General features: G+C 38.1%; 1 protein-coding gene and 1 long non-coding RNA gene across 6 annotated transcripts; one reads left to right on the top strand and one right to left on the bottom strand.

Annotated features, from left to right (window-relative positions):
- The first annotated feature begins 431 nt into the window (after window positions 1-431).
- Window positions 432-16,308, top strand: LOC136263290 (uncharacterized). Of its 5 annotated transcripts, XM_066057799.1 has the most exons (15): window positions 432-575; window positions 621-1,031; window positions 6,508-6,593; window positions 8,411-8,435; window positions 8,485-8,559; window positions 9,891-9,983; window positions 11,322-11,375; window positions 11,424-11,487; window positions 11,534-11,595; window positions 11,696-11,798; window positions 12,135-12,203; window positions 12,333-12,428; window positions 14,508-14,570; window positions 14,616-14,892; window positions 14,943-16,308. In XM_066057799.1, the coding sequence occupies exons 7-15, from the start codon at window positions 11,353-11,355 to the stop codon at window positions 14,960-14,962; spliced, it is 777 nt and encodes a 258-aa protein (XP_065913871.1). In that variant the 5' UTR covers window positions 432-575; window positions 621-1,031; window positions 6,508-6,593; window positions 8,411-8,435; window positions 8,485-8,559; window positions 9,891-9,983; window positions 11,322-11,352; the 3' UTR covers window positions 14,963-16,308. The 5 variants fall into 5 exon arrangements, with proteins under 5 accessions (XP_065913871.1, XP_065913873.1, XP_065913875.1 ...); XM_066057801.1 differs by lacking the exon at window positions 9,891-9,983; XM_066057803.1 differs by lacking the exon at window positions 12,135-12,203.
- A 1,658-nt stretch (window positions 16,309-17,966) lies between these two features.
- LOC136263289 (uncharacterized) lies at window positions 17,967-19,475 on the bottom strand. The gene is made up of 3 exons (XR_010704542.1): window positions 19,388-19,475; window positions 19,201-19,330; window positions 17,967-18,195 (listed from the first exon to the last, which is right to left on the bottom strand). It is a non-coding gene; the product is annotated as an uncharacterized lncRNA (long non-coding RNA).
- Between the last annotated feature and the right edge of the window lie 2,645 nt (window positions 19,476-22,120).

The raw sequence follows: 22,120 nt of genomic DNA, 5'->3' as shown, positions 1-22,120 counted from the left end.
TATAGCTAAAATCTGAACAAGTACTTCAGATAGTCCACGTAACTGTGGGATCAACTTTTGGCCTGGTCACAACTTAAAAAAGAATCCCCCTCAAAATAATTAAGTGTCTCTTTAATACACATTACAGAGCCCAACAACCAAACTCTAACAAAGCAGAGTTGCTGACTGGAAGACATTGGCAGCTTTTCTACTCAACGATGATGATAGTATCTAAAGCACATCAAATTGAGGAGAGTAATCATTATGATGTGGAAGACTGTCGGATTGCAATGATTAGAGAATACTTAATTTTTTGTAATTTTCTATGCATTCTCAGTTTCAATCTTTTAGTTAGTTTTTTATGCATGCATTTTGTAACATGCAGATTTATATATATATATATATATTTTTGTTGTTGTTGTGTAAGTTGTATTCTTATTTTTTACAAGCATGAAATACAAGATCACGTGGGTTGAACTCTAAATAACGCGCATCGATCAGGAGCTGTTCACGTGTAAAACGAAACAGAGAGATCAGGATGGCAAAGAAGTTAACGAGAGGGTTTATTGTTGTTTTCGGCAAGCAGTTAGTTCAAGGTAAGCTTGGTAGAGGTGTAACTTAATAATCCCGGTCTACTCTAGATTTGTCAATACCTGTCGCGGAGGATGAACTGTAGAACACACACACGCACTTATTATGTACGTAACACTTATGTTGGGGTATTGTCATAACCCCGAGACATTTTTGGTGCTGTGGTCAATGGCGGAACTCAAGAGACTGGTTTCATCTAGACGAGGATTCAGAGCGCATCTCACAAAGCTACTGCAGAGTTTACCTTAGATTCTAAATGATGCACAGAAGCTTACTGAAGATAACATCGCAACCTTGAAGGACCTCCACGAGCAACTCCAGCGAAAACAAGAATCTCTACCATCAGTTGAGGATGACGACCTACAGCTAGTGTTTAGGACTAGCCTGGAAGAACTGCAGGAGGGGAAGCTAAAGAACGAACTAACCACTAACTTTGCTGTGTATTTCAAGCAGCTTCAACGGTAATTGAAATCTGTGTAATTGTGTGTCAAGGGGTAGCCACTACCAATAATCCTGTAGAACCATCTGAGACTGGGATCGAAGTTTTGATTGACAAAATTATACCTTGGTCGCTTGATTTCGGCTGAAAATGAGTCTTGATTGCTTGATAATTAAACACATATTTTCGTAAATTGTAGTTTTGTTTTCGAGCTAGCTCAATCACCACTTCGTAGCACGTCTTGATCACTTGATTCAGTCCAAATTTAAATCTTGATCGCTTGATTTGGTTTTGATACCGGTCGTAGATGGTTCTACAGGACTATTGGTAGTGACTACTTATGTGTTAGTATAACTGTACCAACTCAATTTGGCTAGTAGATGGTGAACATACATCTTGCTTGCATTTGGCACCAATAATGTGTTGAATGGTACTTGTGAATGCATCAAGTAAAAATCAGAATTTATACATGGTTCATAATTTTTCTTTTTTTTCTCATAATATCAATGTACTTACTATACATGAACTATCTCACATCAATGATGCTGTTTCAATATAAGGTTTATATAGTATCAAGTAAAATTTGAACCGTATGCACATTTCATGATACGTAGTAGTGAATTGTTATTATAAAGTGAATAAATTACAATCAGTAACTGGTAATGTTATGCTGTACTGTCTGATGGTAGTTCCAATAAGTTTGGGTGTCTGTCACTTGGAATGAAGTCTTTACATCTGTTTAAGGTGTCGGATCTTTGTTTCAGTCAAGGGTCTGGTAAGATGAAGTACACAATAATTGTTTGTAGCTGAATTTGGAATCACCGATTAGTGGTCCCACATAGCAAAGTTTACAAACGTTAGCTAAGACAGTTGATGTTATAGGGTTGATGACGAAAATGAAGTCGTGCAATGCGCGATTGCCGTCAACCTTCGAGTACTTTCTAGTGAGATTATCTCTCCAGTTACAAACAATGTTTCCATCATCTATTATGACTTCAGCATAATGAGAAATGATTCCTTTCAGTTCTTCTGTGGTAAAAACATCTGAATGGTTGTATGAATGAGCTATTTGACTGAAAAGGAGATCTAGGGCAAACTTTGTATGACCAGCAATTAGGAATGACAAGCGAAGGAAGTCAATCTTTTACTAGTGTTATCCATAAAGATGTGAATACAGCGGATCCAAGTAGGTAACTTGCTAAGAAATTGAGGATATAGATGGTGTGGTTAGTATTTTTTGGTTCACTGCGCTCATCAAACAGATAAATTGTAGAAGACGATTTCCTAGCATGATCAACAATTCCAAAAATGTCATGGCTAAGTTTCTGGAGATAATATGTACTTCCAGGTTGAGCAGAATAACCCCATTAAGGAACTAATTTAAACATTTGGTAATCTACTGATATTACAAGATTGAATTTGCATTTTAATTCATCTAACTTCAATTTTTCATCTTCTGTTAGTGTCTCTTTCTCTTCAAGGGAAGTAATATCATTCACACCCAAGGACAGTCTTTGTTCTGTAGTAAAAACAAACAAACACAATTAGTTGTATTGCTAACACAACACAGTTGGTGAAATTATTTATCCCTGCTTGGTTTAAAGCAGGTTTTGTAATTTGTTCTGCCCACGCATTTAAAACTATTCCATAACCTTAACCTAGCTTTGTACACAATAACAGGAATGTGTGTGTGTGACCACAAGAGGCTGTTGTTTGTAATAAACAAGCCACCAGTATGTCAAGAGGTAAGTGAATTACAGTACTTTGCATTAAAAGGTTTGCAAATAAGGGCGAGGTTTTCATGAACAATCGTGACACCTTCTCTAAAGTGTTATTGCGAGGGCATTCCTACGCGAACTTGTAGACAAGGTTTACATACATACATACATAGGGCTCTTAAACTGTGTACATGAAGTTGTGGGGCTGCAGTAAAAATATTTAATCAGTGGTGAGCCTCATCTTCGCAAACTTGCGAGGTTGCACTGTAAGTGTTTAATTAGTAAGTGCTTCACCTTCTTGAAACTAATTACACAGCTCAGCTCTTTTGCAAGGCAGGTGAAACTATATAAAGTGATGGGCACATCAAATTTTTTTTAGTGTGGCAGTGCTACTGTTTTAAAAGGATGGTGCTAAGCGAGTACACGAAATTGCAAATTCTTGCTTTACATTGGAAAGGATATAAAATTTCCACAATAAAAGATGTTTTACTCTTAGAGGATGAAATAATGGTGAGCAAGCAGTCAATTCGTCTTTTATTAAAGCGGTATAGCGAACGTGGAACTGTTGGAAGAAAGCCTGGCTCTGGCATGACTTTGAAGCTATGGCGGTATTAAAAAAAAACAGGCGGTATCAAAACGGGTATGACTTAAATATCACAGATTACTAACAATACCGGTATATCGCCCAGCTCTACTGATAAGACACAAATTTTTGAAGAAATCACCCAAGCCACATGATTAGACATCCATCGAAGAACAGCAAATGACAGTGTACTAATGACCGACAAGCAAGAGCTCAAGATGCACTACCAAATTATACATTTAAACAGTCAGTGTACCTTCAAAAGAACTGACGTAAAACACACAGCTACATTGTACACGTGTAATTCATAATCACTGTACACATATTGCACTGTACAGTTGAAATATTTAAAGTGTATGGTTTCTTCATTAGTTACTGTCTGAGAGATTGTCAAAAAATCATTGACTTAACACATTCTGTACTAGTAGGACTACCCCCTGTAGCTTTAGCCACCACTGTAGCAATATTGTTGTGTAGTAAACCACTGAAATAAGTCACAACTGGGACCAATCAATCATATGTTTATCCACTTCATAGTTTGATGGAATGTAAGGCTTCTGTACAGGCCTCCTTCAAATCTAATCATATCAGTGACCCGGAATTGAATTTGGCCTGGTGACCAAATGTTTGATAATTGCAGACACACTTGCAGTACAGTATGGAATAAATCTAAGTTCCGTTTCTACGACTACAAGGCCACGGGTAGCTGAAAATCAGTCACTAACCAGACATTGATAAATCTGGATAAATGGTCAGCGTCCAATGTGTCACTACCACAAATTCGCCAAAACACGGCTCATGCAAACTCTTCAAACTTCTGTTACTTTCCTGGGAAACTTTACTCCTTCATTCTGAAGTGAGGTTAGCCATAAGCAGATAAGCTACGAACACACCTGCTCGCCATCTCGTCCTTAGCAACCACACGATGACGTAAACTGAAACACTGATGTTATAGTGCACAACTTCCATTTCCAATCCCTTTGGTATACTGTATCTATGATGCAAGGGAGCGCTGTAATGTGTTTTAGTGTCAAACGCATCAGTAGATTGGCAAAAATATTTCTTTAGTTGTCCACTACATCATACAATCCTATATCTTGTGTAACTAAGTATGCCCAAACAACTGTACAAAGTTTGTGGTCACTGTGTTCTGTTTGAATGTCCTCAGCAAGGATGACAATGAGTTGTATGACCCAAAGATATAGGACAGGTGTTGCCAATTGTTATCTCTTTTATGTGTATAGATGGGACAATTTTGTTGGACAAGAACATACTTGTGTTGCATAAAATTCAGTATAACACATTGCAGTGTTGGGAGTAACGCGTTACTTATGTAACGCGTTACATAATATTATTACTTTTGTGGTATCTAAGTAATATAACGAAATACGCTATAAAAACAGATAATATAACTCAAGTTACTTTACTTACAAATGTAACGCGTTACCTAAGTAATAAAGTTACTGTAACGAGTGTAATATTACGTAATATTATTACTACAAGTAACGAAGTTACTAATCTCATTAGTAATCCACTGAGTAATGCCTAGCCACAACGAAGTATTGAAGCCTACTGAATGAAGCTTATTCACCAACTTCTTACTTATAACCAAGATTTGCACATTGCCCAACAGCAAAATCATGTCACGTGATAAGGTGGTGGTTTCACACATGACAGCTTAAGGCTGTGGACACAAAGTAATATAATATGTAATATTATTATGGGTGTTACTATTCAGTGGACTGGACTACTGGACTGACATATTCTTGGTTTTAGCACATTCTATGGTTGGATTTATGGAGTCTTGCTAGTAAGCACCCTTAGGGCACCTGCAGCCCACTTCTAAGCGTTGAAGACGAACAGTGGAGTATGCAAAAACTGTCTCTTAATAATTTCGCTACTGTTCATTATGCCACTATACACCACTTATTCATTACCCTGGTATTTAGTAATGCTGCAGGCAGTGCAGGGAATTGAATATGAGCAATGCGATCAACTTGCCAGTAGACAATATGCTTCAAGATATATCCTTAGAGCAAACTTGAGGAGCAAGCTAGTCTCACTAGTCTCACTGTCAGACTTCTGTTGGGCTTATCAATTAAAGATTATAAGCACCCATGCTGAAAAATCTCTAATTGGTAAGCCCCTGCATTGAACTAGAAAGGTCTGGCCACGCTGGCGAGACTAGCTTGCTCCTCAAGCTTGCTCTAACAAGGATATCTTGAAGGATATTGTCTACTGGCAAGTTGATCGCTGGTTAACCATTGCTGTCATATTCAATTCCCTGCACTGCCTGCAGCATTACTAAATACCAGGGTAATGAATAAGTAGTGTATAGTGGCACAATGAACAGTAGCGAAATTATTAAGAGACGGTTTTCGCATATTCCACTGTTCGTCTTCAACGTTTAGAAGTGGGCTGCAGGTGCCCTAAGGGTGCTTACTAGCAAGACTCCATAAATCCAACCATAGAATGTGCTAAAACCAAAAATATGCCAGTCCAGTAGTCCAGTCCAGTAGTCCAGTCCACTGAATAGTAACACCTGTATTATTATAGTTACTTTATTTTTGGGGTAATATCAAACTAGTTCTGTAGCAAGTAATATGTAACTGTCCCAACACTGCACGTTGTACACATATCCTGTACAGATACCAGTTTTAGTATTGTGGCCATTGCTATTTATTTGGCAGTCATGAAATTGAAAATAAAACTTGGACTAATGGGTCCCTAATGAATAGTGCTACAATTTGGAGGATTGAACCCAGGACACTCTACGTCAGGCTATATAGTTACGCCACTATTAGTTACCCACTTCCCCTTACAAATGTGATCCATCAAAAAAACATGTATATTAGCTAGCTATATCACCTGGGTGAAAAAGAAACCAAAGCTGAGCCCAACTACTAACTTTAGGTTTGCTTGTTAAGCATAGTGATGTCTTTGTCTGTATGAAGGTAAGTTTATAGTGAGTTCTTGGTTTGGGTCGGAAGGTGCAAGGCAGGCAAAGCTGGACCAGTCCTAGCTTGCCTCGAACTCACCAAAACCAAAACTTAATGTCATAACTAGTGTGTTTGATCCTAGGGTTATGGTGGATAATTGCCGTACTAAAGTTAAATGAATAAATATTTGTATGGCAGTGTTGTACCGATAGCCACTCTGTTTAGTATTATGTAATGTCTATACTGTTACTTCTGCAGATATTCAATTACTACTGACCAGTCACACAACAAATGTTAACTGGCAACAGAACATCTTACAACACTGGCTGGACCACTGGAATATGGTAGGTCATGTGTATAGTGTTTGTCTATACTGTACATGCCTAACTGTAGTGATACTTCACCATCATATCCTCTATATGTGTTTTCCACAATTGCCACTTCAAGGTTTCCAGAACATGCTGGTCCATGGGCTGAATTAATGATACTGATGTTTGGTAGAATAAACATTACTGGCCCATCTGTTGAGATCAGTAGCTCTTCATCAGGGTGGGCTGAACAATCTTCCATGATCAATGATGCTTTAGGTTCTTTTCCACTATTCCACAACTTATCCTGGTCAAATGAAGCAAAATTATCATGGAACCAAGAAGAAAAACAATGTAATTATGCACCACAGACAAATTATTTTAACTCATAGTGTGTGAAACAAGTGACCCGGCTGACTTCCCAATAAACAGCAGTGGAAGCTTAATTGTACCAGTTACATTTTTGCATGCACAGATTGTCACTTTATCTTTACATTTCCCTCCCTTTAGCTGTTTTCTCTAACAAGCTAATCAATGTCTTGTGGTAACAAGCAATAATACTGAAGGCCTCACAATCAAATATCTGCTCTGTAGAATACTCAGCCAACACTTTTTCAAAATCATATCGAAACTCACAGGCAACGACAATATCTGCTGTTCCCTGTTCGTCTTACATCGTAATACTTCGAAGATTACGGTGTTTGTAAAATACCATTTAAAACCACAAAAAGGAGTAGAAGTGCCTGGATACAATTGCTTGACTCTTGGCCGCAAACTACTGTTTACAGCCACATCCTCACATTACTGTCTAAACCAAATATACAATGCCTTGTAAAATGTTTCAAAACCTCCAATCTTCATTAACTTAGTTGTCATCTCCCTCACACCCATTCCTTTAGTAGTTTAGCCTTTATATCTATGATAGTTGATCTGCCAAATCACCCTGAAACCAGCTTCACTATACCTACATGGTGTATTGGTCAAGCTCAAAAGTGCCTTCAGACTTCAGTACGGCCACTTCCAAAAGGTTGTTATGAAATTGGGGATTTTCTACTGCCTGACTGACTGCTAGACTTACTAACTATCTGATGCCTTCAGACAAGAGTAACTCGGTAATGGCTAAGGATACAAGCTCAATTTTTTCACTGTTCGACATCACTTCAGCCTTTTGGCATACCACAGTACGTACAGTGCATGCTTCATGGATTTACCTGTGTCTTCTTTGTGTCCCATTTATCTTTGCTGACAATGTGAGGTAGCAATTCCCTACATTTGATGGGAATCATCCATTGTAACTAGATTGATTGCAGAGGTCCTTCTCCTCATTTGTAACACTGTGTAACGTAACTAAAAATGAATGGTGGGTTCAGCATAATAGTGCTACAAAGTAAACAAACAATTAAGCTTGATTAGGGATCATATATGTAGTGAAACAAGGACACCTGAAGATATACTAGTGTGGATATAGACTGATTGTAGTGCATGACCATAAATGAAGCGAAGTCCTGCATACAAGCAAAGCTGGTGTATGTAGAAGTTCATATTCACCAATGGTTTGTTTACTATTGGAGTACTACCAAGTTTACTTTCTAGTTCAATTGTCATTTCATTTGTTCCTTAGAAAACTAATAACACAGGTGTGGGTATAAGTGTAATTCGTAATTTTAGTGAGTATAAAGGTATTCAAGGTATTTGTACCATTCTTCAAAACTACAATACCACCCATCTCTAACACTAGTAACTTTAGGATGTGACCAGCTTGTGAATGACTTGGTTAGTTTATTATGTGTCTGTGTATACATGTATTTATAAGTTTAATATGCCTTTTTTTTTTTTTTTTTTGTTTCGTTCAGGAGGCAAAGGTGGATTGTGTTTGAAGTGAGTTAAATTCCTCAACACAAACTACTTCTACATTTCTTGTTTGTAGGATCTTTAGTTATCTTGTGGATGTCATGCCAACCAATCCAGTGGATGCTAAGCAAACCAAGAGGTCACGTGACTAGTGAGTGTTACTATATTTAGTAACTCATTTACATATTTGGTAATGTACACATGTGGGCTTGTCTCTTCACCTGCAACTGTCAACCAACTGATGACGTTGCTAATGACAACAAGATGATGGATAGATTGTGGGATTTAGAAATGTGTTGTGATATGTACGAATTTTGTGGGAACTTTAAAGTACATATTATACACTACTGGTTGTCATGTAGACAAGAAAATTTGAGTCAAGTCACAATAGGAATTTGTGGTTTACATCCAACGATCCCTTCTTGGTTTGTTACTTTTTATTGCGATCCCCATTCCTAATTTAATTTTTTTATTCCATTAGTTAGTAAAGAGATAAACAAAGTAGCTACAAAAAAAGCCAACACAGAGTAGAACAGTGAATATAATGTGGGTTATTTGGGCCCATGAAACAACCAATGTTTTATATGAATGGCTGTATTAGATCAACTATTCCACCGATAGTGGGTTCATAATAGGGCTGAAACAAATATTGCAAATACTCGACTACTCATTAAGGATTTTGGTACTTGGATAGTGAAATTGGTGCTCATTAAGATCACATGACACATGACCCAGCTCACATAATGCATTTGCCATCAGGGAGTGACACAATGAAGGCTGCAGAGTTTGGTTGGCATATTTTTCTTGTCAGGAACACTAACATCAATACTTAATAATACAATGTGTGTATCATTGTTGTTACTTGAAAAATGCTTAAAGTCAGTATAAAACATTTCAATTGGATGTGACCACAAGTAGTTAGTATTTGTGAGTACTCGATCATTAACTCTAGAGAGTACTTGAATACTAAAAAACCATGATTGTTTCAGCCCTAGTTCATAATAGGAATCACCCATGTTTTTTTTTGCAAAAACTCTAATAAAATGCACACCTAAAAACCACCTCAGAAAGCATCCTCCAACTCTGGTGGTTATTTACGATGAGTATAGGTCCACTAGTAAGTATCAAGTGAAAAGGAAACATCTTTCAGACAAAACTGACATTTAGTTTAGTTCGTAAACACACATAGCGAAGTTTACAAGGAGAATACTGGGTTAAAAGTAGCAAAGCATGTCCATAATTAAGTCCTGGAACTTTTTTTATTTTGTTTTCAGATGGAAACAGCCCTAACCTAGCCATTTCTTCTTGCTTGTAACACTATACAAAACATGTCAGTATTGTAGAACAGATCAACAGAACATTGAAAGTTTTTGAAGAACATTGATATTTTGTGTATTCCAATTATTTAGTACGCGTACAAGTAGTACTGTACAATAGTGTAGTTGATGTTTCAAATGTGATGTTGATCTTCTGATATTGTAGGATACTCTCGTGTACATTATTTGAATGTGGTACTACAAATTTCACCTGTTAAACTACCTAGTGTTCCCTACCAGTGTTGCTATCACTTTACAAGTGAGAGTACCGTGTGTGTGTGTGTGTATGTGTGCGTGCGTACTCGTGTGTGCGTGTGTGTCCTTGTGTGTACTTGTGTGTGTGTGTACCTGTGTGTGTGTGTACTTGTGTGTGTGTGTGTACTTGTGTGTGTGTGTGTACTTGTGTGTGTGTGTGTGTGTGTGTGTGTGTGTGTGTGTGTGTGTGTGTGTGTGTGTGTGTGTGTGTGTGTGTACTTGTGTGTGTGTGTGTACTTGTGTGTGTGTGTGTACTTGTGTGTGTGTGTGTACTTGTGTGTGTGTGTGTCCTTGTGTGTGTGTGTGTACTTGTGTGTGTGTGTGTACTTGTGTGTGTGTGTGTCCTTGTGTGTGTGTGTGTCCTTGTGTGTGTGTGTGTCCTTGTGTGTGTGTGTGTCCTTGTGTGTGTGTGTGTCCTTGTGTGTGTGTGTGTCCTTGTGTGTGTGTGTGTCCTTGTGTGTGTGTGTGTCCTTGTGTGTGTGTGTGTGTGTCCTTGTGTGTGTGTGTGTCCTTGTGTGTGTGTGTGTCCTTGTGTGTGTGTGTGTCCTTGTGTGTGTGTGTGTCCTTGTGTGTGTGTGTGTCCTTGTGTGTGTGTCCTTGTGTGTGTGTGTGTCCTTGTGTGTGTGTGTGTCCTTGTGTGTGTGTGTGTCCTTGTGTGTGTGTGTGTCCTTGTGTGTGTGTGTCCTTGTGTGTCCTTGTGTGTGTGTGTGTCCTTGTGTGTGTGTGTGTCCTTGTGTGTGTGTGTGTCCTTGTGTGTGTGTGTGTCCTTGTGTGTGTGTGTGTCCTTGTGTGTGTGTGTGTCCTTGTGTGTGTGTGTGTCCTTGTGTGTGTGTGTGTCCTTGTGTGTGTGTGTGTCCTTGTGTGTGTGTGTGTCCTTGTGTGTGTGTGTGTCCTTGTGTGTGTGTGTGTCCTTGTGTGTGTGTGTGTCCTTGTGTGTGTGTGTTTGTACTTGTGTGTGTGTGCGTGTGTGTGTATACTTGTGTGTGTGTGCATGTACACGTTTGTGTGTTAGTGCGTGTGCGTGCATGCATGTGTGTGTGTGTGTGTACTTGTGTGTGCGTGTACACGTATGTGTGTTAGTGTGTGTGTGTGTGTGTGTGTGTGTGTGTACACGTATGTGTGTACACGTATGTGTGTTAGTGTGTGTGCGTGCGTGTGTGTGTGTGTGTTTACAACAAGTATTAAAGTTTTGTTGCATCTATGTGTACCTTTTTGTGTGCAATTACTATGTGCTCACAACAATCATGTAACTGTTAATAGATCACTTGTTACAACACATGACATGTATTTGTACTATTGACCAGTGTAAACATGTTGTAATCATCTTCCTCCATGTTCACAGGTATGTAATAGACCAGACATCAGTTCTCCAGATGGATTATCATTGTTATGTCAAGTAAGAACATTTCAGTGTATGTTCTATTAGAGTGTTTTATTGCTACAGGTACTTGTGTTGTTGTATTATGTGTAACAGACTTCACACACAAACTGGAGTTGGTGACTTTAAGGTGTGACTGGTGTTATCATTGTATAGTCATACATGTCAGTTAACAGGTTGATAAACTATTAACTGCTCCTAAAAGATTTGTGCACTGGCTACACAACACATACCCAAGGTGATGTATGTACTCTTGCTGCATGTATTTGTATAACTTGATGTATTTATACAAAATTGTATGTATTTCTATTTTTGTATTTATAATTACACACATACAGGTTGATGAAGAAATTAAACTTAAAGCAGTCATCTTCAGATGGTGATGTCACCATGGTGATGTTATATAATACTACAGAGAATATTATTGAGGAACTATTGGATGTGAGTATGCACTATTAAATTTTACAGTCATGGCTCAGTGGTCTGCTTTGCTGGCTGCTTTATCTGAGCCCAGTGGTAAGCTGTACAAATAATCTGATGCCTTGATGGAACTCTGGCCAACCTGGGAATGATTATATTTGGTTGTATAGCTCAGTGGTGTTGTGTAAAGATCTGTACTGTGAATTTCCTTCCATCATTTTGTTACTACATGTCACACAAGTACACATAACACAAGATATTGATATAGCTAGTGATTAGACTTTGAGTTTGTAGCTAACTGAAGTTTTCATATTGTAGTACTCTGTGTATGTATAAACACTTCTATTGGATCATTAGATGATTTATTGTTACACAACAAAGGAAGCTCCACAGCAACAAAAGAGTTATCTATTTGTGTGGCAGTTGGTTAGTGTTGTGGTTATTATTACTGTACCCACAAACATGAGGAACATGTACCACAAATACAGTTTTATCATGTGACCACAATTGACCTTTAACAAGTGATGTAATCATTAAATTGTTTCTACTCTACAGTCACTACAAGTTATTGGTGATCATGATGTAGTGGACACAACAGACACAACTGATGATCCTGTGATTGTTCCATCATCCACTGATAGTGTTGATCAGGTATGGTAGTAGTGGGATAGTGAAGGATGGGACCTTATAGTGTATCATACAGTATGGTAGTACTGTATATTAGGGATCATGGAGGCTTGCACTTTCTCGCAAAGAAAAAAATTGACCATAAACCAGCTACCTCACATTACCTTCATTGTGCATGGTTAGGTATAACCTAGTGCAAAAGTGCCTTTAGGTAGGACCTGTTGTTACAATTTTGAAAGATTTATTTGGTGGCATTTTATACTCACTCACTGACTGCCTAACTGCCTGAGTGACCGATGCCTTCAGAGAAGCGTAACGTGATAACAGCTAAGGTTAATGGTTGGATTGTTTTACCTTACTTCAACCTGACAGGTGCTCTTTTACCTACCACAGTACGTACAACGCATGCTTTGTGGACTTACCTGTGTGTGCTTTGTGTCCCATTATATTTCGTGAAATTCGCTGCATGTAACATTGGTATTTCTCTTTCTACACGCGAAAATACAGTGTTACATTTGTTCATTTCACTCATACAATTACAATTTAACTTTAGGCCCTTTGGGGCTTTGTCAAATCATCAATTTATCATTGCTGACAGTTGATTCACAATAGCATGATGTGATTTCTTCCCTATGTTCGTAACAGGAATTGTCCGAGTTTTCCATTGTGATTGGACTGATTGCAGAGGTCTTTCTCCTACTGTTCTTCATTTGTAATGCTGTGTAATGGCTGAACATAGCTGCAATGGCCACTGCACTATTTTAGTATGGGAGACAAAAAACGATAAGCCTGGCGTCATTCTTTCTTATAATGTGGCATTTGTGGGTGTACCAGTCATAACAATGTTACAAAACAGGTAAACAAACAAGTGCAAGGAAAATTAGGGATCAACCAAATAAATGTAGTGAAACAATAAGGGAGGTTGCTTACACTGATGGGTACTACATTTGTATTTATTTCGAGCAACTTTTACCCAATGCAAGGTATACCACACCAGTATTGATGTGTACTATTTCATTCCTCCATGTTGCATCCTCATTGATGTGTTCAAGTTTAGAAGGAAGACGGGTAGTTGAAAAGCGGATACGATTGGACACGGACATGGAAATTTTCAAAAGGCACTTTTACATTTATATAACGGTTATTTTTCATACCTAAAATTGTTTTTACAGCAGTCTTTGCTTCCAGAGCCAGGCATCGATCTTGTCATAGCACTTATCCATTTATAAGCGCACGTGTGAACAACTAGACCAGCACTGCACAGAACTCCCAAGACCATATAGTGTTGTACACATGCTCTGAAGTCTAATACAGAGTTATATAATTGTAGAGTTAGCTTGTATGCCCCATGCAACTTAGCTTAGCAGGCCAAACCCACAATCTTACGCATTTTAGTATAAGGCACAGGCGCTTATACCAATCTTTGAGGGTTTCAAAGACCTACCCTACAAGATTAGGTTGGGACATGCTAGCTTAATTTCTATGACACTGAATTAGATTTCTAGAGGACGTGCACAACACTAATTATGGTCAACACTATATTATGGTCTTTAGAGTGCTAATTAGTCTATCCTTCGCACGTGCGTTTATAAATGGATAAGCGCTATGACAAGATCGACGCCTGGGTTTGGAAACAAATGCTGCTGTAAAAACAATGTTAGGTATGAGAAATAACTGTTTTATAAATGTGTATTTTAAAAATATTTGTGTCCGCATCCGTGTCTGACTGTATTCGCCTTTTCCAACTACACAAGGAAGACAGCTTTTGCTTCATTGTTTATAGTATTACACAGAGACTATGACAACATTAGGTGTGTTAATTTGAAACCCAGTGATTATTTGAAATTGTGGCATTTTTCTGTTGTAATGCTCTCTAATCTGAAATGATTAGGGTGGGACCAGCCATAACTTAAAGTATGTCAGATTGTACTATGATGTTACATAAAACATACTGCACCACTGACTTGATCAGCTACTGTCCTTTGCCAAGGGTTCTTTGTGAGAGTTGATGTACTTTATTTATATCATGTTCTAGTAAATTTGTAAATTGGCTATTTATTGATGTGATTACTATCAGGTCACTAGTTTAATGTTATTGTGTAGGAGGTACAGTCCACTCCACCATCCTCCCCACAACAAGAAGTGTCTAATGAGGATGAACCAGTGGTAGGGGACACTGTACCAATAAGTATACACTAGTACATGGTACAGGAATATGAAGAGGAAGATAAGAATCCTTCAAGTAGCCTCTCTAAAGAAGACACTTCAGATCAAACTGATAGAGTAACAAGTGTAAAGAAGAGACACAAGAAAGTGAAGACAACAAAACGAAAGAGACTCAGTCAGACCAGTAGCAGGAAGACTAGTAGTAAATTGTTTAGTGGTGGTCAAGTGTTCTTTGTGGACACCACTCCCAGTAGTGGAGGATGTACTCCTCCTATTCTACCATCCTCTAACAGGAGAAGATCACTAAGGAAAACACCCAACAGTTAGTGGAGTAGTTTATAGTTTGGTAATAATTCACTTGTCTCATTACAGGAATCAGATATTACCAGTAACTGTGTGGTGTAGACCTACCTAATAAGGCATTAATTGTATTACACAGTATATCCACAAGTAAAAGGAAAATTTAGAATTAGAGAATTAGGGATCATAGGGATATATAGTGGTAGAGAAGTAGGGATTAAATTGATATCTCAGTATATCTGCTTGTTTCATTACTGTGATCCTTATTTGAATTTAAAAACTTCTAATTTTTCTTTGTACTTGTTTGGTTACTTTTTAAAGTAGTACTAGTGAACTTATAGTGTTTCACATCTAAAGAAACAATGTAGACATATCTGCAATGTGTTCACCCCAACCTAACTATCATTACTGAAAATGAAGTGGCCATTTGTTATCAGCCAAGCCTGTTACACAGTGTTACAAATGTCACAGTTTGAGAAGTGCCTCTACAATCAGGTCAGTCACTATGAAAAGTATGGATAATTCCTGTTATGAAATAAGGTAGTCAGTATATAGCAAGGTAAGTCGCTACAAACTACTACATGCAAATCACCACCTTGCCCTGTCACTGATTGTCAGCAAAAAGAAATTGGACAAAAGTAAATACATGTATTGTATATGTATTGTAGTGTGTCACAAGACACCTGCAGGCTGAGTCTAACAGTAAAAAATAATCAAAGTTTGTATCCATTGATTTGAGTTAGGCTTGTTATTTTAGAATAGCTAGGAGGGGGTGAGCCATACCAAATTGATCATGTTTCATGGATTATTTTCCCACCAGTAGTGACCACAGGTCAAAAAAATAAATAAAAATTTTCAGCTGCACCTGACTGTTGAGTTTACATGACTGCTCTATTAGGATATCTCGATCTTGACAGATTAGAGATCACATGATTTACATTTATTTTTGAGTGCCAAAGTAGTGACCAGCTGCATCTGTTAAACATAATATTAATACACATCCTTGGATACATGTGACTATGTACACAGTACAAACACAACAAGGAAAAGTACAACATACAAATGAACATGTAACATTAAACAAGGACATAACTAAAGTACAATCGAGTGTTCCATTCAGGACAATCGCATGCTAAGAAGATATGTTGTGATGAAGTGATAGCTCTCTGAACAGTTGCTCTCAAAATAGACTTACAAGTTGCTACAGACTGACACTTATAGAGTTCAAGACAGATTGAATAGATCCTAAGCTGTGGAATTAAAAAATTCTGCATGAAAAGGAGATGACGATAAGAGTGGCCTGCTTGAACAGTGACCATAGATACTAACCTTCACTAAGAATAATGATACTTTTGAGTGTGATTTTGTATTTATGAATGATGTACGTGTTGTTTATATACAGTATACAGGATGAAAATCAGTGTTTTTCACTGAGTATCCTCGGTTATTAGATTTTTTTTTGAAATAGTCCAACATTCAGTCTCGTGAGGTCTTCTTAGCCACACCCCCACGTGATTAGCTCGTGTAGTTGTTTTAGGCGGCATTGCTGGAAAATTCTACGAGTGCATTTTTCTTAAGTCGAGGACCTATCAGTCACCACATCAAATAGCTACCAAGGAGTGACAGGAGGGTGTTGGTGTGTTGCCAACGCTGGGGACAGCTTAGCTCAAACTATTTGTATTGTCGCGGCAAGGAAGTAGGTATCATAGTTGTAAAGTTTAGTATATCTACGCATGGTTGTATAGCTGTATTATTGAACCGACGTGCGGGTTACGACTGTACGAATATGAGCGGCTACTACTAGATCATTTGTGACCGGATCTGCGAGAACCCGACGCAATCGCGCAAGCCTAAATTTACAAAGCATTGATACTTGCGTATTATTGAAAAAAATCCGTAATTTTTTTGAACGCCTCTTTTTTAGTGAAGGAAGGGACTAACAATATATCCCTGGATATCATTTTATTCGCCTGCTCAAGAGGAGTTGGAAAATCTTTGTTTCTTTGCAGCAGACTCAAAGATACGGAAGTTATGAGTGTTTGTTTACGTCACGTCGAAGCGATCGATTTTTCTTCACGAATTCCGCCTTTGTATGCAGTGAAGAAGGGTTGAGTAAAGGAAAAACCTACCCAGTAATTGATTCCCCTGTTCATGGCGAACACGATGGTGAAAATTGTAGCTCCGTACCTCGATTTGTTGGTAAGTTCATAGATGATATATACTACGTACCCGGGATTGGAAACGGAGACACGTGATCCAATTACTCGTGTACATTTGCTCAAAGCAATCCGCGTTGGAGCGCACCCCCTAAATAACCGCCCATTTTCAGAGTGTATGGTAGAAGACTGAGGAGAAGGCTTAATATCCAGGTTGAGATACGTCTAAAGCCACTAATACTGGTAGGTCAATAGTTATTTAAGCGCCTACCAGGGCCAGAGATTTGTACCTAGCGAATTCGCTGTTCTGTTACATCAAAACCATTTAGCTGATGGACTCAACAAAGTTTTGGGGAGTGTGCAGTGTAATGGGAACATTTCCAACCCACAAAAAATGTATACAAGATTAGTGTTTAGTTACCCAAGTGGTACTAGCTAAGTAATTATGTCCCTTTCTTAGCTGTTTTGCTTCTACCCCAGGCCTGTAGCCTGTACAAGAATATGGTAAAACTCTTAAGTGTTTCTGGTCTCAATCATTTGTAAACCTGACAATTTCAAAAGTTAAAATGATAGGCAATTCTGTATATAGAGTGGTACTGTACAGCTCTCAAACTTGAATAGTACTTCAACTAATCAAAATATTTATCCAAAGAAGACCTACTAATAGCTACACAGTTTTAACATTTGATAGTCACATGGAGCACTGATTGAGACAAGTGTACAATGTTGTGCATGTTTCTGTGTTGGAACAGAAAGTCAATTGAGTGTACATAATGAATGTTGTAATAGAGTATGTTACATGGTTCCTACCACCATACTCAATTTCACGGCAGTGGCTGTTTTAGCTACATGTATTCACAGCAACTGCAGACTCTAGATAAGTGACATAATGTCATAGCCAACTCCATTGCTGGATACGTACAACCATCCCTCTAGCAATATGTTGCAACATACACTGTTGTGCCGTACCGTCATGTTGTTAATTTATTACTAAGAACAGCCTAAGCTTGGTACAGCATAGAAATTATATCAATTTTCTATAGCCAACTTGTCCTCTACAAAAATCCTATCAGTTTCAATGTCAGATGAATCTTTCACAGCAACAAACACTGTCATTGTATTCCTTGACAAGTGGTAGAAAGACACAGCACAGGAAGAGTTTTGTTGACCTACAAAAACAGTCTACATAAAAGTTGAGCTACATTAACAAATGCAACACTAACATTGTACAATGGAACCTGTCCTGTATAGAAAGGTCACCTCTCTGAAATTGGCCAACTTTAATTCCTTTAGTGAGGCAGCTATACACTAACCCAATTGTATAAAGCAAACATCAAGAAATGTTGGCCTGAAGGTGACTGACTTAGGACAGGTTCCACTGTACATCAAACACATTGATGTCACGCATTCACAATGCAACAGTCAAAAGAGAGGGAAATCACAGTAATCATATACTGCACTGTGCTAAGCAGAGATGCCGTGTACGTTTATCGCCACTACTCTTGCCACTGCTACGGTACATTCACTTTAAGGTAAGTGAGGGCGGGTAATTCTGGACACTTAGCTTGTCCTCAGCAATGGAAGAATCCCACAATGGTTAATTGTATTACAACATAAAATTGTACAGGAAATGCACCATAAGATAGGCCTTGCAACCATAGCTACAGTTACTGTTAACTTGTCAATGGAACATGCTGCAGTTGTTTTAAGACCGGTACCCATACCGTTAGGCCAGACCACTTTTTCTCTTTGTCACTGGGTAGGGACAGAAATGGTCTCTTTCAAATCCCCCCAATTGTCTTGACATGTCATGAGGTTACATCACAAGCATGCAGTATTAGTGACCCCGTGTGCTTAAATTACATTATATTATGATAAAACAACAATAACCAGAGACTTCAATCATTGGTAGATTCCGATACAACTTTAGATACCAACTGGATGGTTCAACTATTTCATTACAATGGAAAGATCCACCAGGCTATACCATCAATGTCGTTGTTTCATTCTCCCAAACTCATCTACCTATTCATACCAGTAAAGTTTCTACTCTAAGGGATACTTTCCATCTAGAAATGCACTCTAATTTTGTAATTGCATAAAATTTAATTTGTTTTGTAATTTTCCTAGCCATGTCACCTGTGGTGTCTGTTCTGTAACAATAATGTACGTACCATTGTGTCTGAGCATGGTCTGAGTAATTCAATCTCGAATTCAATGAACCAGTGACCTCGCCGCTGACCGCCCATTCCTGTCGAGTTCACCTGGTCAGCTAACTCCAAATAATGCCTTCATTTAGTAAACCTACGAAATGTTGAGTTAAGTAGCCTTTATATCTCTATTAGCTAGCTATGAACTCACAAGAAAATGAAAAGAATCAACTATTCGCCTGGCTAGGCGATTCGCTGTCAAGGGTGCGCTCCAATGTTTTTTTTTTTGTATTTTTTGCGCTCCAATGCGGATAGTTTGGATAAAAACCGGCGTTTCCAATCCCGGGTACATAGTATATATAATCTATGATAAGTTACAACCGTTTTTGTAGGCGCCTGTAATTTATTTTCCCTATACTTAGGCCACTCCAAATAAATTTTCTGTTTCCCGTCCACCACCCGCATCTGGTTACTGTCAGCTCTAAATATTCCATTATTCCGTATTCTTCCATTATTTTCCGGTTATTCTTGCATACTGACAGGCTCAGTAAAAGCCATCTTGAAACAGTGTCAGCTCACGTGTCAGCAGTACTATCAAGTCGGCACAAAGCCACTAACTGCTATTTTTGCAACTTAAAAAGGAAGGAACAAGCATAAGCATGCTTTTATGTAGCTTTTTATGGTTGTGCCAGGTAAATAATGGCTTGAAAAGCTGCCAATCTTATAATGAAATAATTAGGGCTAAAACGAATATTCTAAATGAAAGAGAACGAATATTTTTAGTGAAGAACGAATAATAAAATATTCTATATATAGTGTAATGCTCTTATACAGTGTACATGTGTTATTTCTTATTATTTGTATTCAATTGTAAAACATCATTAAAATTTGATACAGTAGGCAGCTTTTGAAATGAAGTAAAAGTGTCTGATGATGTAGCTATGAGAGGTGTACCGATAAGGATTTTTCAGTTGTATTGATATCTGATTAATTTGTACCTAAAAGAGCTGATACTGATTATATACTGATTAAATTATTGTATATTCGTAAATCAAATAGAACTACAGGTGTAGCTACTGCATGATGTATATTCTAATGATTTGTAGCATTGAGAAAGGAGAAGTGATGTAACTTTACTATATTGCACAACTACCTATGGTGGTGTGGCCTCTATTACACAACCCAGACAATTAGGCACCGCAAATATTTTAATACATGCGGATTACTCCGTGTTTTGATTAGTTACCAAGATGGCTGTTATACACAGGTGATCACTTTAGTTTTCCTGTAGTGCAGATTTTTATTCTTAAAGTGCAGCTAACAGCTACTGTTCTGGGTAAGAATATTTTAACACTAATAGCAGTACTCACACACGTCGTCATATGGCTTCTCGTAACTTAGCGTTTTATAGAATAGTGTAGAGAGGCTTTCTGTTTGTTTGTAGTGAGCAAAAAGGCTTTTCATAGCTGGCCATGCAAACTAATCGATTCATAGAGCGTTTGTGCCCATTATTACTGAATATGGAAGGCATATCGGCAACCGATCTGATCACCCTCGCGATCACCAATCCGATTATTGGTGCATCTCTAGTCCAGTGTCTGATGTTGTTGAAGTTGTAGAAACTGACAAAGATTCCTCATTACTAGTGTCTGCCATCTTTACTGTAATTTCGATGTTTCGAATTCAATAATTCCTTCGAACGAAGTCGAGTCGAATACGAATTCGAATATTCGGTATATTCGTTTTAGCCCTAGAAATAATCGAAATGGACCGCCCGCCCGCATGCAAATATGCTTGAGTCCAGGACGGGAAACAGAGAATTTATTTGGAGTGGCCTTACTGTAAAAATCGATTTTTCTGTTGTTACTTTGTAGGGCTGTAACTCCCAAAGCTATTGGCATATGAGGCTGAAATTTTGCCACAGAGGGTACACTTGGCCAAATAGATTATAAATATTTAGAAACAGGAATTTGAAAAATGCGCGATTGTGTCGGGTTTTCGCAGATCCGGTCACATTTTGTAACAGCATAGAAACAAAAACCAGCCGTTTTCGCACATTCCATTTTATTGCATCTCTAAAATCTATAGTAACGAAAGAATGTACATCCAAAGTTTCAGCATTTTGTTATGAATGGTCTTGGAGTTATAGCGTTTGACAGTTTCGAACAGTGTTAAATTCGAAAATGGTAGTCTGGCGGCGCCTGCCCCTTTTGCGAAGGGGCGGGCGACGCCAGACTACGAAGATGGCACTTCGCTCAATCTGTGCACCATGAACTGGTAAATCTCAATCAAGGTATAGTGCTTTCCCTATACTCCATGTTGACAAAGAAGAAAGTCATTCCAACTAAGAAATGACAACGATGAATGCTGTTTTTACAGGATCGTAAACAAGCGCCCATAACTCACGTATCCTTTGCTGTGTGAACACGAAACAAAGATTTTCTTACTCTCCACAAACAGGCGAATGCATTGGTACATAGGTTTTATTGATTTGAGCTTAATTCACTGTGTACGAATGTGATTAAAGCATGCATAATTTTTTATATAACGCACATTTTTTTTACCCTGTGTAATTCATATGGTTTATGGTAAAATAGAATTTTCTGAAATTGGTTGGTTTTCACTCAGCTGGTCATGTATATGGTTTTATAGACACTTTTTGTGATTATAGGTGTAAATAGATTGTAGACAAAGCCAGAATATTATAGAACTCATGTGTATCAAACAGTACGGTAGTACTGTTTAAGTAGGGATCTCCCCGAAAATGATGTGTACCGCCTAAAACACCACCTTTAAAATTATCCTAGAGACATCTTACGCCACAAAAATCACCTTTATGGAATAATATTAGTCCATCTAACGTGAAATACAGCATTAAAAACAAGAAAACACTTACCGATGACCGGATATAGAATTTTAAAGAAATTTCCAAAACTTTATTTCG

The sequence above is a fragment of the Dysidea avara genome, chromosome 8 (genome assembly GCF_963678975.1).
Source record: "Dysidea avara chromosome 8, odDysAvar1.4, whole genome shotgun sequence".
Lineage (NCBI taxonomy): Eukaryota > Metazoa > Porifera > Demospongiae > Dictyoceratida > Dysideidae > Dysidea > Dysidea avara.
Note: the sequence above shows the minus strand (reverse complement) of the source record. Positions and strands in the feature narration are given on the sequence as shown.

Excerpts from the sequence above, each read along its gene's own strand:
- LOC136263290 (XM_066057801.1), top strand. The coding sequence starts at position 11,353 with ATGGATTATCATTGTTATGTCAA. Across the intron at positions 11,376-11,423 it reads GATTATCATTGTTATGTCAA|GTACTTGTGTTGTTGTATTA; the intron begins GTAAGAACATTT and ends TTATTGCTACAG. Across the intron at positions 12,429-14,507 it reads CCACTGATAGTGTTGATCAG|GAGGTACAGTCCACTCCACC; the intron begins GTATGGTAGTAG and ends GTTATTGTGTAG.